The sequence below is a fragment of the Montipora foliosa genome, chromosome 2 (assembly GCF_036669935.1).
Source record: "Montipora foliosa isolate CH-2021 chromosome 2, ASM3666993v2, whole genome shotgun sequence".
Taxonomy (NCBI): Eukaryota; Metazoa; Cnidaria; class Anthozoa; order Scleractinia; family Acroporidae; genus Montipora; species Montipora foliosa.
In genome coordinates this window covers 13,820,386-13,836,748 of record NC_090870.1, presented here as the reverse complement: position 1 = coordinate 13,836,748, position 16,363 = coordinate 13,820,386, and the positions used below count along the sequence as shown (strand labels likewise).

Here is a 16,363-nt window from a genome sequence, read left to right as displayed (position 1 = left end):
CTTTTGCACCCCTATCGGTAGGGACCTCTGGCTTGGTTTTAATTAACTATGGCTTGATCTGATTAGCGTAGCTCCAAGTTGAAAAAGTAAATATTTTGAGCAAGAGCCCGCGTCATGATATGTTTTATTTTCAAGGCAGGTGTATTTCCGGGGTGGTGGTGTTTGGAAGGACCGATGGACCCTCCCTCTCGCTCCTTGCTCCGGCAAATATTCATGTGGACATCGTAACTCTATCTTCTCCAATGGCAGTGTTCCCCAAAGTTAACATGGTAGTCGTTGGTGAGATTACAAACTTCAATTTTACTGAGTCACATCGCGGTTCATGTGTCTTTGAGGACTCCTTATCCATGTGCACTATTTCGTTTTCTGTGCAACCAAAAGCGACAATGTTTCCGGCCAGGCTTGAACTGGTGACCTTCCGCGTGTTAGGCGGATGTGATAACCACTACACCACAGAAACCACTCTGTTCTTTATACGATAAAATACGCATCATTTAGCCTTTACACCGGACAAGCTAAGAGGAAAATGTTGGCGTCGTTCCCACACCGGGAATCGAGCCCGGGCCACGGCGGTGAACGGGCCGGATCCTAGCCACTAGACCATGTGGGATTGCGCGCTTTGTTCTGCGAAGTTGCTTGTCGTTTGATGACGCAAGTAATTTATTGCCGCAGAGAAACCATTGGGTAACCGATGTGGAGCATCTAAAGAATTGTCCAAATGAGGCTGCATTTCAGTCTAGGTCAGTTTTCCTTTGCATTATTAACTGTGCAGAATACTGCTTTAAAATGGGCAAGAGGCAATAATTGGTTTTTCGAAACACATATGTCTCGTCCATGCTACTTGGATGGAAGCTGGTATTCCGGAAACATCTTCATCTACATATGAAAGCACTCGGCAAACTCCCCATTTGATTTACGGCTCTTTCTGCTTCAGTGGTCTCATACACCACAGACCTTTTTAGAGACATCACCAGCAAGCCGGCCACTTCTGCTGGAGAGAACAGGACAGCTACAACACCGGTAACGTCACCCCCTACTCTTCTCCAATGTAGTGTGTGAGTTCTTTCACGTCTCACACGGAACTTATGAACATAGAAGATATCTATGAGATGGAATCTACGGTTTATAGTGCTTATCCAAGAAGACGTGAACGAACAAGATGTTGTGATTGCACTTGGCTGATTGTCACGGAAAAAAATTCCTTATCGCATATACGGTCTTTTTCTTCTAGGAAGAAGGTCTGAGGGAAAAGGAAAAGACCGAGAGCTGAGGGTATCACTGCTAAGAGACATTAGCGGGAGCCGGCCGGAAAATTTCAAGACAAAATCCATTTGTCAGCGGCGGCAAGAAAAGAAGTCTCCACGAAAAGATTAAGGCGCTAAGTTTAAGAAGTTTAAGCCTGAAACGAGAGAAACTGGTCAAAGAAGGAGAACTGAAGAGCCAGAGTAGAAGTAGGCGCCGAGGTATAGAGAAGTTGACGTGGAAACTGAATTGCTGTTGGTTTGTTAAAGAGCTGGACTGCTGGTTGTTGAAAGACTGAACTGTTGATCTGTTAGAACTGAACTTTTAGCTTAATTTTATTCAAATTTCTAGTGAGTGGAAAAGGCATTATTGACTTTCACTGTTAATTAAGATTATTAGGAACGTAAAAGAAAGTCTAGGATTAGTATTAAGTATTTTCCTTCAAAACTTGTAGCTTTAATAAAATAGTCTTAAACATTTTATTAGGTATATGTTTTGTGTTGCGAGTTCGTGGGAAGGGGTTTTGTGTGTGGTTACATCTATTATCAACATGGTTTCATTTGCTATCTATTATCCGTTTGCGTTTTCTTTTTACCTCGTGTCGCCGTGCCAGGGGAAGACTCACGTCACACTGATCAACAGGGCACCCATACTCACCTTTTTTTTTTGAACGCTCTGCATAGCACAATTCGCCCTTGTCACACGGCGGCCATATTGTCCCCGGGAGACCAAAAAAGCTTTGTTTTACCACGCCAAGCCTCACCCCCATAGTTTCCACTGCGAGGCTTGGCGTGGTAAAACAAAGCTTTTTTGGTCTCCCGGGACAATATGGCCGCCGTGTGACAAGGGCGAATTCTCTATTTTCGAATTCCCCGTAATACACTTTGTTTGCCCCCAAATTTTGCATAAACTATTGTTTTCAAATACTCTTGGGGACACTGCATATTCCCAAGAGCATTTGAAAACAATGGTTTATGCAAAATTTGGGGGGCAAACAAAGTGTATTATGGGGAATTCGAAAATAGAGAATACCATTTTCTGGAATATGGATATTTCATTACCCTTTTTTGGGTTTGGTAACTGGCCATCAAAACAGTTGTGTTTCCAGTCAGGTTTGAACTGACGACTTTCTGCGTGTTAAGCAGACGTAATAACCACTATAATATGGAAACCACCTGCTTGGCTTTTAAACGGCACTGCTTGGTGTATTTTGGAAAGAGAGACAACCGGCCAAATTATTCACAAAAACGTTAAGGGAACATCCGTCTTTCCCACACCGGGAATCGAACCCGGGCCACGGCGGTGAGAGCACCTGATTCTAACCACTAGACCATACGGGAGGGTAGCCTGCGTAGCAGGCGTCGAAAGGGGTAGGGGTAGGGGATAGGGGATAGGGAGGAAGGTAAAAAGGGGAGGGGGAGGGAACATACCATAACTGGGAAGGTGTCCACTTTTACTAAATTATACATCTTTCCTAAACGGCTTCAGGTCACAACGAAAGGCGTTTGGGTTTTCCACCCGGACTCAAATTAAAGCTTGGTTTGACTTTGTGTGGTGATTTCTTCTTTTCAATTTGGCTCAAAGGTCGAGAAACCAAAGTTTTCCGCTGAGATCAAAGATGTACACTTTAAGACATAGTGGAGTATTTGCGCCTTCGATCTCTATCATTTTTTCTTCTCATTGGTCACAAATGTTTCATCGTTCCTGATAGGGTAATCTTTGTGGGCAGTGTCTTCCTGATTATCGCAAGGCTATCGTTTTTAATCAGTGAACCAAGAATAAAGTACTGAATATTGAAAGTGCGTGGCACAAGGAGCTATCTCTGAAAATTTGAACCACACATATCAGTCAATCTCTGAGTAACCATGATTTAAAAGTGCGACATTTTACCAAGAATGGTCATTTGGGCCTTTGCCAAGCTAAGAATTTATCACTTTTTGATGCCTAATAAATCACTCACCTTTCTTGCTAAGAGGCTTAAAATTAAAGATTTATCTAACTTTTAACAAGTTCTTTCGCCTATTGATGTCAATTTGTCACTACCATGCACCCTGCGAGCAGAGCCTCCTTTTGTCTTTTTCTTTACTGAAGAGGACAAAAGTAGGCTCTGCCCGAATCGCGTCACCTCGTTGAAGCCGCCGCAGCACGAGCTTCTGGACTAGTCAATCTTGTTTTCTCTCGTCAAACCGGTTTTTCCAGTGCGAGCGTCCGTTTAGTGACAAAACCGATGGTTATAATTGAGCCCGCTGTACCATGAAAAACCAAGATGGCGGCGAAATCTGGCATATTAGGCTTGGGTTCGAGACTGTATCCTGGCAACATGCAGCGCATATTCAATAAAGATCTTACTCTATTCATGCAGAGCCTTTCTCGAGAACGCCAAAATCGAGCAAGCAAAAGAAAGGCTCTGCTTGCAGGGTGACTACCATGATACCGTCGGCAAAGATTCCCTTCTGGGTTGCCTTTCAATACAACGTAGATTTCAGGGGCGTAACCAGGGGGGCTCCTGGGGTGCCCGTGACCCCCCTTTGTGACAGTCAACAACATAATACAAACCATCTTTGTGAGACTTGAACATAGTAATTTATGTAACCTCCAACTTAGCGGGTATTTAGATGAGACCGGGACGAATTCAGACCGGTATGAGCTTGCACCGGTATGAAATTTTTGCAGCTGTTTAAATGAAACCGGGACGAGATGCTTGGTGCCTGGTTTCGGGATGAAACGATATGTTTTTTCTAATAAATATATGGCTGACCCAAAAGCATACAGGCTTGAAATTTCTGGACCCGGTCGGGTGTGTATGTATGTATGTGTATGTATGTATGTATGTATGTATGTATGTATGTATGTATGTATGTATGTATGTACGTACTATCGATCTCAGACGTCCGTGGACAAGGGCTTTTTGTCAGCCCACGTCACGGACAGTTGATCACCAGATAACATTTTTTGTAGCTCTGCGGTTTCGAAAATACCGATCTCGTGACGGTATTTTCTGTTGCTCTCCCCAAAGAGAAAAGCGCGAAACGATGTTAAGAGCGAGTAAACCCGGCAGAAGAAGCTATTACGGGTAACCCAGGAAAAGCCTTGTCTGAGGAAATAATAAGCAGGTGGAAAGTTGTCTTCAGGGTTTTTTTTTTCTTTTTCGGCCGTAATAGCGCCACGTGATCGGTATTTTCGAAACCGCAGAGAAAAAAAAATGTTATCCCGTGATCAGATTTTTTTAACCGCAGACTGAAATCAACGGTCCGTGAACGGACATCTGAGATCGTTTGCATGCAGCTATTTTATAGCCCTGTCCTCACCCCCCCCCCCCCCCCCTCCCCCCCAGGAAGTAAACAGTTGGTTATTTACAAAGCGCGGTAGAGTTGAATCCGGGACAACCGGAAAAAGATCCAAACCAGAGGCCTGAACGGGATTTGAACCCGGAGCACCCGCATGCAAACCCAACGCCCTAACCACTAGTTCACGCCGCCGCCATTACTCAGGGATTAAATTTACGTTGAATCGGTTCTTGCTCAAAATATTTACTTTTCTAATTCAGGACATCAACACTAGCCTCAGTTATTCTCACCAAATTTAATTTCAATCACACAAATTTGCACAAGGAAGTCTCCTTACCTTTTTGTTATCAAATAAGTCATTAAAAAACTGCTTGAACCTTTAGGTCTTAGCTTGTGACATTTACTTACGATGATAAAGAGATAAGTGATAAAATGTATTTCTGCAATAACTTAATTTAATGTCACTTAAGTCGAATCAATAACGTTACCAATATTGATAAATAAAACACTCTGAGACCATTAAGACAAATCCGTTTTTCAAGCACCGTCTGAATGTGGCATAAGACCATGTAAAGCTTACACAAGAAAAACTAAGATCCCAAGTAATACTTGATAATATTGAGAGTTTACCGTCGGTTTATCTATAAAGAAAATTTACAGTGATTCTAAAATTACTTTTTTTGTGTGTATATATTACAACAATCTTTTTGCAAAAATCAAAACAAAGAAAAGTTCTCTTTTTCATGGCATTTGAAATTGTCATCCTTCCTTGAAAAACACAGCCAAAAGATAACTGCTATTCAAAAACAAGTTTTGACAAAACAGACGAGTTCGGTCAAGTTAACATCCAACACCATTGATGACCCAACGATGGTTACCAAGTCGTCTGCGCATGCGTGTAACACTTGCATCAATCGAGGAAGCATAGTGTTTATCCCTAGCGTCCTCATCAACCTTCTTTTTAGTCAGGCGCAACAGCCCAATGTTGCGTGCAGTGGCATTCAGGGATTCTTGCAACCCCTCTCCTGCCCTGAGGATTTCACGTGCTTCAGTAACCTGGTTGCCAGGGTGGCGCTGATGAACATGTACAGCAGGCCGATCCAAACGTTCACGAGTGGTAAGATCAGAGTATGCTACAGGGCCCTGTAAAAATGAAACAAAATTCTTGTTGTCTCAATTGCGGTGAAATACTGTAGTATCCGTACTTCTGGAGTTATGAGGTGCATAGTGCATTTTTCGATGGGTCAGGCAGTGGGGAAGAATTAGCACCATGTTGTCAATCACAATTGAATCTATATGATAACATTTTGAAGAAAAAGTTACTTGCTTCGCTGCTTTCGTCAATAATTAATTTTATCAAAAAGTCTTTCGTCAGGATTGACAAGATGTAAGGGGAGTGTTGATCACGGTGCAGGGGATTTTACTATTTTGTTCTTCCTACGTGTACAATGTACGGTCAGCTTAATTAAGGTCTTGTTCTATTACAAGACCTTATAATTTCAAAATTTATGTTCCTTATTATGTGGTTTTCCTAACCTACTTTTTAGTTTGTTCATGTAGGGTGGTGTAGTCTGGTTTTTTTTTCCACAATTGGTTTTGCGCGAGCATAGATCGAAGGTGTTCCGCTGTCTTTTCTCTTTAATAAGGTAGTTTTGGACTAGCAATGTGTCTCACACTATGGGATGGGCCTGGCTAATCAACATACCATGTCTCTAGCCTTATTGCTGTGTTGATGATGATGATGTTGATGAATTTTAATGAAGTGTCAAGTCTTGTAATGTCACTTACAGTTGTAAGTGTCTAGCTAGCATTGGGGTAATAACTCAACTGACTTTGATTGAGTAGAGGACCCAAAATACCACACATACCAGAGTGTATCCTAAAGCCATTTCTGTTGAATCATACCAGCGCTTGCTGCGGTAAAGAGCCATTTGAGTCTCACCAGACCCCACCAATAGATGTTGCTGTCATGAAAAGAAAAATAAAGTAGTTTAAGAACTATGAATGATCTTAATTTACTTTCCTCCAGCTACACTGTGAAGGAAGCACCAATTAAACTGGATTCAGTTTGTGAGATAAAAATAATTAAACCAGATTTGAAATCTCCTGTAGAAATTGCTTGACTACAAAACATAATCAATTTGAAATGCCTCAAGTCAACCGGCCATGGATCATTATTTGATGTACTTAAACCTTTCCTTCCTTCATAGTGTACACCTATATCAGTGACACTCCTTAGGGCCAATTTACTCAGTACGATTTTTGTCGCATGCGACAACGGCTTACGACAAGCCCACGACATGATTTACAATTGTTGTGTACGTCAGAAAAATGTAGTAGCATTTTAAAACATGTTTTAAAATGCTGGGGCAATCATAAGTCGTGTCGTAGGCCTGTCGTGAACTTGTCGCATGCGACAAAAATTGTACTGTGAAAATCGGCCCTTAGAGTGATTTTACTCTGTCTTAAAGTGCCTATGGAGTAGAAAACTATCTTTTGCGTATTTTAAAGACCTTTAAAAAGGGATGAAGAATGGTCTTGTCTATTCAACAAATGGAATCCACGTTGCTGTGCATCTGTTCAGTAATAGATCACAGATGACGTCAGAATGTGGTAAGAACAATTTGACCTCTTCTGTAATCTATTACTGAACAGACGCACGGAATCTATTTGTTTTATATAATAAGGCAGAAAGTGAGAGCTGATAAGATGTTGCCATGGCAACGCTCTCGTTTCCAGTCCCTCTCTGCAATAAACCAAATATCTCAGATTTTGAAGATACATGTACGTAAGTACAGGCAGCTGGTCAGACTTGAAATGCATGTGCTGCCCATAATGCTTTACATCACTGTCTAAGCTTACTGAGAGTGAGCATGTCTTATTTTGACAGTAAACGACTAAATCAATCCTGCATTAAATAGACCCAACAGCAAAAATGGTTGCCATAGCAACAGCACAGAGGGTATCATTTTGTGTCTTACTTGACGTAGATTACCGCTGCCAAGTTTGAACAACACCCTTCCAATATTCTTGGAGATATTCTCAATTTAGTGATTTATTACAGTGATGTTAACAGTTTGCTACGACATCAATTTTTGAACAAAAATCTGAATATCTGTGGAACCAGAAAAGATATTCCAAAATAGAAAACACCATTCTTCATCATTTTTTTTCCATTGTAACAAACATCTTTTCGCACAGGTAAAAATGGCGGCTACGAACAAGTTCCTGCTCCCAATCTATTTTGAGGTTTGTACCAATATATTTTTAACAGAAAAATAAATAACAGCAAAGTTGTTTATTTTTTTTATCGTGTATGCGGCGACTACATGTACGTCGTATTACTAGTCACTTTCTTCGTTGCAAATCAAATCGTTCCACAAGTCTTAGTTGCACACAGATACATTTCGCTTGCCCCGGGCCATGGGGCAAGCGTTAAGTGTCGAACACTGTGTCTAGTAGGAGTTACAACTCCCACACTCTGCCTTAATTTCACATTTTTTGTCATATAGCTAAAAAAACCTGAGATTTTGCACAGGGTGATAATTACAATAATGTCGGTATGCACATTATTAACTACCCATGAAAAGGTGATGTGTGGGGCTTTTGAGGGAAAATACTGTAAACCTTGCAACAGTTTGACCCCTTAAAGTGCTGTAACAGAGATACACTTACATTTTGTACATACATGTAATGGTAGTTGTTGCTGTTATTTACTCGAAGATAATTTTATTACAAGAAGGTATGCATGTGGGTTTTAATGTATATACACACCTTCATAGTGACTGTCTCAGCAACTTTCTGTGTCAGTCCGTCATTGACAGACTGATGTGCCGCCTTCTGCAGCTTCACTGTCTGTTCAATAGCTTCAGCAACTTCTTTGCGCAGGTTAGCAGATCTCTGCCTAGCTTCTTCTGCAGTGGAAATCACCCTAGCACACTCTGGGCTATAGGGACCCAAGGGTTCAACAGGTGGGGTCAAAGGCTTTTCGGCCTGCCCCTCCTTGATGCCAGCCCCACGCACGGAAGACACCGCATGACAGATGAGGTCCAGTACCCTTGACCTCTCTTGTAGGCTGGCAGTCAGTCTTTTTCTTGCTCCATCAAGCACTTGAAGTTGCTTCTGGACTGAACGCAACTGTGCCTCCAAAATCCGTTTCAACTTTAACAAATGCTTACGCTCAGCAACAAGAAGATCATCTGCACCATCAGGATCCTCGTTGAAAAAAAAATGAAAGTATGATCAGTGTTTGTCTGTTTTTCTGACTTTTTCGACAAACCAGATTTTAACTCATGGTACACAGTCTGGAGAATCCAGTTAAGCATCGCAGGGCTACCATTACACCAAACAATCATCATGTAAATTCTGATTCATATTGTTATTGGTCCCATGTGGGCATTTTTGGCCTGAAAAAAAATTTTCAGTTTTAGTATCTGTTGCAACTATTTCCATTTCTAGCCTTTGGTTTTTGCTTTTAGCAAAATTCACGCAGTTTTTTGGATCTGGAATGTGATTGGTTTTTGGTTTTTACTTGGTTTTGGTTCAGCAATATGCATGTCGGCCACGTGCACATTATCACTGGTAAGATATAACTCCTATTCCTCAAATTGGCCCCCTAATGCAGATTCAAGTTCGTATGCTCCGTGTATTAAGAATGAATTAATTTGGTTATGGTTTTAAAAACTTGGTTTTGTGCAGTTTTTGGTTTTCTTCAAAATGTACATACAATGGTTTTTTGGTTTTGAGCAATTTTTTGGGCAGTTTTACAATTTATTTGTTTAAGACCCTAACGTCCCCATTTTTATTGCAAGTAAATCCTTGGCAGTCCAATTTACCCAACCGAAGGGGATCTGACCAGCAAAAGCCTTCGGTGTAAATGTGCCCAAGTTAGCAAAGAAAAAAACGATATCAATTTGTACAACTTATAATTTGAGGAGAAAAAAAACTTATTTCTTAATTTCTGACCTTTTGATGTACTAGAGAGACTAAAATAAGATTGCTCAATTTTAAACATCCATGATCCTCAGAAAAAAATGGCTGAAAATGACTTTTTTAAACAAATTATGTGGTATCAAAGAAAGGAAGGAGTCCTCCTCAGCAACCATCTATATAAACATTAAAAATTAATAGGTCAGAGGGAACTATTATCACAGCCCTATATAGGGAATGGCTGAAGAAACAAATTGAGTGAAAATAAACAAACAATCAAAACAATGGATGCTATCACTAATAAGCCAATAGAGCTGCATTCTATACTCAAAGGATTTATGATGCTGTTTTTTTGGTTGTCTCAAATTGTCCAAGTAGAAAAAAACAGATCCGAGAGAGTTAATTTATGCCTACGATGAGCTCTTGAATTAAACATGATTTCATCATCATTATGTATCCCAAGCCAGGGGGACAACAAACAATGAGAAATAATAACTTGTTAATTTACGACCCATTGTTTCAATATTTGGCATGGTTATGTGATGCCATGATATAAGTTTAATAAAAGTGAAAAATTATTCTTGCACATGAGGTGAGTCTCTTTGCCATGTAAGCTTACAGTTTCTGCAAAGAACCAATTTCTTTTAAAGTCAAACCTAGAAATCACCGTAAAATACATTAGCTGTCAAAATTAAAATTTAATCATCAAAGAGTCCTAAGTTAATATATTTTCACTTTGAAGAAATCTAACGCTCTTATCAACAGATGGTGGTGAAAGACCTGTTTCCTGCAATCGATACAAAATCTTCACCGTCTCTTATTTTCCATTAACTTGCATGTGGCCAATTGAGTGGATGTCAACTTCATAATAGTTTCAAACAGTTTAAAAAAATAATTTTGCCCCGGGCATAATTTTTAATTCCTGAGACTTCAATGAAGTGCTTCGAATTCCGTGGTATCTTAGAGCGAAGCACTCCTGAGCCTGGGCAAAATAAGTATTATTTCATCGAAGATCGCAAAGAATTTTAAAACCTCTATCGTGTTACCTTTTCTCGGAGTGGTCTTGTTTGTCGTTGAGTGGTAGATCTTGTATTTAAAATGATATCTTTTCTTATATGTTCTAAAGTCTTCTCCAGATCTTCCTTTCCCCTCAAGAGAGATTTAATTTCTTCATTAGTATCCAAAAGACTCTCTCTAAGCTTGACTAAGACAGCCCTTGTCGCCCGACAGTAAGCATGGATTCGAGCATTACTTTGTTGAATTGTTGTATCCCTGATAGATGGAAGCGGGTCTAATTGCTGTCCAAGCTCACAGGCCTTGTCACTGCGATTCACTACTGTTTGCGAAAGCCTGATGTTTCGTATACTAGCACTTTTCCAGCCATCCGAACCTATGGTAGCTCGCCTAACTTCCATTTCCTCAAGGTATCTATCGTTCCCGTGGAATTTAGAAGTTTCCCCGATCTGTTGTGCAAAAAGCGGCAAAGCTCAGACTGTGACCATGGCAACTAATAAGCCTCGCTTTCGCATTAATTAGCCCGGATATTATTTGTAACCGCTTTCCGCTTATCGCTGTTCTAAGACGTCGGCCATTCTGCATGTTTGCTCGTGAAAAAAAAAAGCAAAAAAAGCCATGAAGCAGCCCACAATCTCCTCTCTTCAAAGTACCATGTACCACAGATTTCCTAAGCTCTGTCAAACAATGTACGTGACCTTATGTACGTTCGAAAGCGTGACGATTTTTGCGTGACGCACGAGGGCGGTACAAATAATCGATCACATTTTCTCGCGTTCTTCTTTCACTTGTTATTGCTGTTGGATTTCACCTGATGTCAATTAAAATTTACCGCAAAAATAACCGATTGGTCACTTAGGGCGCTTTCCATTTGACAGAACTGACCTGCCAGACCGGGCATTTCGAAGGACTAACTCTACAACTCATCCAAATTAACACAAGTCGAGGGTGATATATACTCCCCGAGAAGAATGTGACGGTTTATCATGCAAGTGTTCCTTCAAATTGTTTCATTTTCTTTGCAAACTGACAGGTCTGGCCGGCCAGTTCTGACAAAAGGAAAGCGCCCTTATTGTTTAATCGGCGCGACTTGCGCAATTTTTACTTATTAACATATCTGACATAAAAATTAATGAGAGTAACACAATACACCAATTCACATGGATTACTCGGCGAATAATCCCTCGAAAAAGAATTCACTGGGACACTGATAATGCAATCGGTTTACTCTAGTGAGCGAGATATTCAAGGATGACAGATATTCAACTGTGTCGCAACAATTCAGGCAGCTTGCCTTAGTATGTACAAAACGAACGAACAACCGAGAACGGGCTTTTCGGTTGTGATGCTTACCTTAATCTTTTTGTTTACAGTTTATCGCATTGGGCTACAAAGGAACCCGCGAAGCATAGATTTACAGCTGGCAACACGGATCATTGGGCAAAGATGAAGCACAAGGTATAAAAATAACAGAAAGCATAGCATGTATCGGTGAAGTGAACTCGTGCTTCCTCCATTCAACTGCAACTACTCGGTTGTTAGGGAAGTCGTACGTTTCCAAGCACATTATGGCGAGGATGTTTCTGTTAAAAGTCTCAACGGTTGAGGAAAACTGTGACTTACATTGAAACTGGGTGGAGGACTTTGTGCTTTTGTCCCAACTAAAACTCCTTAGATTTATTATTAAGTGCAATGGAACATCGATTCGACGAAGTGCTGACACCGGGAAATCAGAGTTTCGTTGCATCGAAGTGCTTTTCGATACATTTTTCTTTTGGTGGGGTCAGGGAAATGGTTCATTATATCGGCAAAATCGTAATATAGTGGTTGTTAGAATGGACCAAGGTTCCACTGAATCATGGCGTTATTTAGGTACATTATACCGGTCATCTTTTTTTCTCTTCGGTAAACTGCGTTGCAACATCATCTTCCTTTGGGAAAGTAAGTGGTGGAATCAAAGTAAAGAATCTTCGGACAAGTGAAGGTTCGTGTACTGACAATGACAACTTGGAAATTTTCTTCCCGATGTCAGTGCTATTTCAATAAAATTGAACAATTCAAGCGGTTGAATATGGGTCGGTTCCCCGCTGAATGCCCGGGAAATTGCAGGCGTCCTTCTACTAAGTGTGCACAGGTATAGTCAGCAAGACTTGAGCTGGCCCACTGTATTATCACCGCTGAGAAGAACGCCATGACAATCGTTCTGGGACGAGCTTGGACAAACATGTAATAATTTTGTCTGATAATGCGGGCCACCGGGCGTCTTCTCGAGCCGCCCGAACTCTATCGAGCCACCTACCTTGGTGGCAATTGATCTTCCACTGCTTCAGAAATTCAATATGGCGGCTAAAAATTTGGGGAAGGTGGGGAAGTGCCGCTGGGACCCTGGAACCCTTAGCCTATACCAGAGCTACAGTCTTTAGTTCAGCTGAATTTTGCTACCCTATACTAGAGTAAACTCCCACCGATTTCCGTCTAAATTCCGATTCTTGACAGTTAATAATATCCAGAGGTGTTTCATGATAGCCATCTATTGACACTGTTGAGGCTGAGTTACGTAAACTTACTCTTTGCCGATTTGATTTTTTTATATTCTTGAGTGGGAATTTCTGGTTTCCTTAGTCTTGATAAAATCTTCAACCGACTGGTCAGTTTCGTGAAAAATGATAGCCTATTCTAGACCGCAAGGCTATGATTTATATACTCTATCCTAGAGTAAACTGCTTGAAAATCATACCCTTCACAGCGGCAAATACCTATATAGTCCATATATGGCAGTACCCCCCCCCCCCCCCCGGGGCCCGTGACCCCTACAATACCTCCGGGCCGCCTCCCAGAGATTTCAAGGAACAAGGAGAACATAGGAAATATAGCTTCTTGGGAATATGGGAACTACTGAGTTTTAGTTGGGACGAGAGAACGATGATTTTCTACCTTTTTCTCCATTGTTTCCCCAGACTTAACCACCTAGTAAAAGATGAACCAGCGAACTTGGCGATCAAGAAGAAGTTCATCACGTTCTTTTCTTTTTTCGTTTGTAAACCCCTATGGCTTTGGGAAACTCTTTCTGTTTAGTCAAACTTTTTGATGGAACAAAAATATCTGGAATTTAAAATTTAAGTTACCATAAAAAGCTGTTGGTCAAAGTGGTTTGCACTAAAATTGGAAACACGAATTAATTCAGGACTACATTTTCACGTCTTTTTGCAATTCATAAAGGTCACTTCATTCATTTTCTCAAATTTCCTTCTTTTCGGTTAGGTTGCCTCATTTTCAATTCGGGACACGACGGGGCAGGTGAAGACGTTTCGTGGAGATCGAATGCGACATGAGCAACATCCTGGTCAGTAAATATCAATTGAAATATTTCATGAAGAAACCAGCTTTAAATTTCTCTCAAGACCCTGCCCTTGCTGTCAACCTCGTTCCCTGGGTCTCTCTTCTCTGCCTCCCTTGGTCGTTGGAAGAGAGACCCTGGTTGCGGCTGGTCACGTGACCATCTATCCATCCAAAACCGCAGGGTGGGTGGGTACTCAAGTACATTTGGTCGAGAGGACGATAAAATACCATCTGGGGGAAGGTGAAGTTGAACAATTTTTGGTTTCAAAATGGCTCTCGAGTTTCTGAGATGTGTTCAGAGGTGGAAATCCTAAGACTTTTGATTGTCCTCGGAGCAGAGGGCGATATCTCAATACATCTTTTAAATCTTTCGCCCATTTTACTTTCAAATGAAGCTTGACTTTTGTCGATCTTGTCCTGGAGAAGCTTGGTGTTGTTTAGTCTCCTTGAGCATGGCCTACAGACCAAGTGAGGAAAATCTCCTCGAGGCAGTGACTTTCCGTGCAACGTTTCGGCCACGGCGAGAATACCGCATTTCCTTTCACTGAACAGGTTATTACTGTGATCTCTGTCACATACAGTTGCGCAAACCCTTCATAAACTTGAGTCAGCAGAGTAAAAAACCTTTTTTGGTGTTTGGTTAAGCGCGAAAACTACTGAGTCAAGCGACATACCGCTCTCTCCCTGCCTTAGTAAATTTGTCACTGTGACAATCAAAAACCCTGTTACCCCACCCTTCCAGCAGATTTTTTTACCACCCATGGGTGGTCATGTGACCAGCCGCAACCAGGGTCTCTCTTCCAACGACCAAGGGAGGCAGAGAAGAGAGACCCTGGGAACGAGGTTGCCTTGCTGTAAGAAAGAGATAATTGAAGGTGATGACGCCTGCATTTTGGGTTCTGTTTAAACGTTTTATTTTGACCTAATCATGTTCTTTTTATTCCCGCAATAAATCACGAGTAAGTCCCCTTGGAAACGATATTGGATAACACCGCGCTTGCCTTGTGATCTGGCCGGAGATCCTGGGTTCAAGACCCGTTTTGATTACTCGATGAATTTGATCCTCAGGGAGCGCCGAGGGTATTTTGTATTTGGGGAGGGGACTGGGGATAACAAGCAAGCGCCGTAGACACTAAATTGTATGGGGGTCTTGGGGGAACTCTCCGCCAGGAAATTTTGAAATCTTGGAGCTCGGACATGCTACTTTCAACATTTTCGACGAGATATCAAAAAAATTAACGTGGATCAATCGTAAAATGACAGATGTTTTACTTCTTATTTTTATTGTTTGCTTGAAATTGGGGCGGGGGGGGGGGGACTAAAGCTCCCCCAGCCCCCCGGCTCCGCCGTTCCTGTTCAATTTTGGGCTGCACTTATAAATAGCCAACTGGTTTGCTTCAGGCCAGTTGGGATTCCTAAAGTAGTTGTTGTTCTGTTCTGTTGTAGGTCCTATGCTTGCAGATAATTATTAGCCACTAGAGTACTCTGAAATCCGAGCTAAAATAAAGCATTCGTGTATTTATGTACACGGGTAACAACGAGGAAATTATGACTGCCGCAAAAACGGGCGAAAGATTTTTTTGAACTCGTCCACGCTTCAGCCTCTGTTCAAACATTTGTCTTTTGTTTTCAGATAAAAAATCTGAAAAGAGACTCCTAAAATTCAGACATGAAATTGATGGCACTTTAACGCGGATTGGCGGACCCAATTTCAGTGATATTCTTGTTAAAGAGCTTCATGGTAATTTGCCTGGTGACTATCATAAACCGCGCCCACTACCGCCGAAACTCCTAAGGACAGCGGTGAACGCCAGGGCCAGAGAGGGCCACATTTATTGGTACATGGAAAAACCTCCGCCCAAAAGTAAGTTATGATTTGGATGGTATAACTTGGCTGGATAACCTTAGGCGAAAGTTGACGTGGTTAACTGTTCTATTCGTACAAAACGAATAAATTGCAAATAAATTGCTTCATCGCTTTTCTTTTGGGAATATGCCAAAGCTAAAATGTCCGGGCTCATTTATCAACCAATTGGAAGCACAACCAAGAGGTTCAAGACCAATAAAACCATGCTCACGCGCTTATAGTTGTCTCGTTTCAACTGCTTTTCTTTCATGTTATTGCTGATGGGAGACTTAAATGTGTGCGTTTTGTTGGCTGAAGAAAGAGAAAATAAAGTATCAGAGGGGAAGAGCGTGGACGTTGTCCCGGATATGTGAGTGTCACAAAAGGTCCTTGCTTAAGAGCGAAAGTCAGTTTTCCTTTATGTGCGCCAGTACATGAATTCATTTGAAAATCATTTCTTCCCGTTAAGGCCCGGGAAAACGGCTTCAAGATCCGTTCGATTTTGTTGAACGATGCTGAATGATGTTGACTGCTGAGGTGGGCAAACGGTTTTAACACATCATTAACATTTTATTCAACAAACACGAGAGGCGTGGAATTCAATCCCAGGCTGGAGTCGCCGTTGTTACTATGGATACGAACATAGATACGTCATTGAGAGACCGATTAGTGCGCATGCGCGTACCCAACATTGTTGAAAGTGGGG

At 41.4% G+C, this 16,363-nt stretch overlaps 2 protein-coding genes and 3 non-coding genes across 5 annotated transcripts in view; 1 reads left to right on the top strand and 4 right to left on the bottom strand.

Annotated features, from left to right (window-relative positions):
• Nucleotides 1–387: 387 nt before the first annotated feature.
• On the bottom strand, nt 388–460 carry Trnav-aac (transfer RNA valine (anticodon AAC)). Its single transcript has one exon. It is a non-coding gene; the product is annotated as a tRNA-Val (tRNA).
• A 1,881-nt stretch (nt 461–2,341) lies between these two features.
• On the bottom strand, nt 2,342–2,414 carry Trnav-aac (transfer RNA valine (anticodon AAC)). Its single transcript has one exon. It is a non-coding gene; the product is annotated as a tRNA-Val (tRNA).
• A 96-nt stretch (nt 2,415–2,510) lies between these two features.
• Nucleotides 2,511–2,582, bottom strand: Trnae-cuc (transfer RNA glutamic acid (anticodon CUC)). Its single transcript has one exon. It is a non-coding gene; the product is annotated as a tRNA-Glu (tRNA).
• Nucleotides 2,583–4,804: 2,222 nt separating this feature from the next.
• Nucleotides 4,805–10,966, bottom strand: LOC137992518 (tektin-like protein 1). The gene is made up of 4 exons (XM_068837889.1): nt 10,505–10,966; nt 8,304–8,744; nt 6,398–6,493; nt 4,805–5,672 (listed from the first exon to the last, which is right to left on the bottom strand). Exons 1-4 carry the CDS (start codon nt 10,871–10,873, stop codon nt 5,370–5,372), a joined length of 1,209 nt encoding a protein of 402 aa, XP_068693990.1. The 5' UTR covers nt 10,874–10,966; the 3' UTR covers nt 4,805–5,369.
• Nucleotides 10,967–11,610: 644 nt separating this feature from the next.
• LOC137992524 (uncharacterized) overlaps nt 11,611–16,363 on the top strand; it is a 9,984-nt gene continuing 5,231 nt past the window's right edge. Inside the window, exons 1-4 of the mRNA XM_068837894.1 lie at nt 11,611–11,770; nt 11,846–11,930; nt 13,734–13,815; nt 15,445–15,675. Of these exons, the coding sequence (XP_068693995.1) occupies nt 11,724–11,770; nt 11,846–11,930; nt 13,734–13,815; nt 15,445–15,675 (445 nt within the window). The 5' untranslated portion in view covers nt 11,611–11,723. The remainder of the gene's footprint in view (nt 11,771–11,845; nt 11,931–13,733; nt 13,816–15,444; nt 15,676–16,363) is intronic.

What these genes read in the sequence shown, in the direction of transcription:
- LOC137992518 (XM_068837889.1), bottom strand. Translation starts at nt 10,873, where the DNA reads ATGGAAGTTAGGCGAGCTACCATAGGTTCGGATGGCTGGAAAAGTGCT. An exon ending in CTGAGACAGTCACTATGAAG is followed by an intron (nt 6,494 to 8,303) that starts GTGTGTATATAC and finishes TTTTCATGACAG; the next exon opens with CAACATCTATTGGTGGGGTC. An exon ending in TGGCTTTAGGATACACTCTG is followed by an intron (nt 5,673 to 6,397) that starts GTATGTGTGGTA and finishes TCATTTTTACAG; the next exon opens with GGCCCTGTAGCATACTCTGA.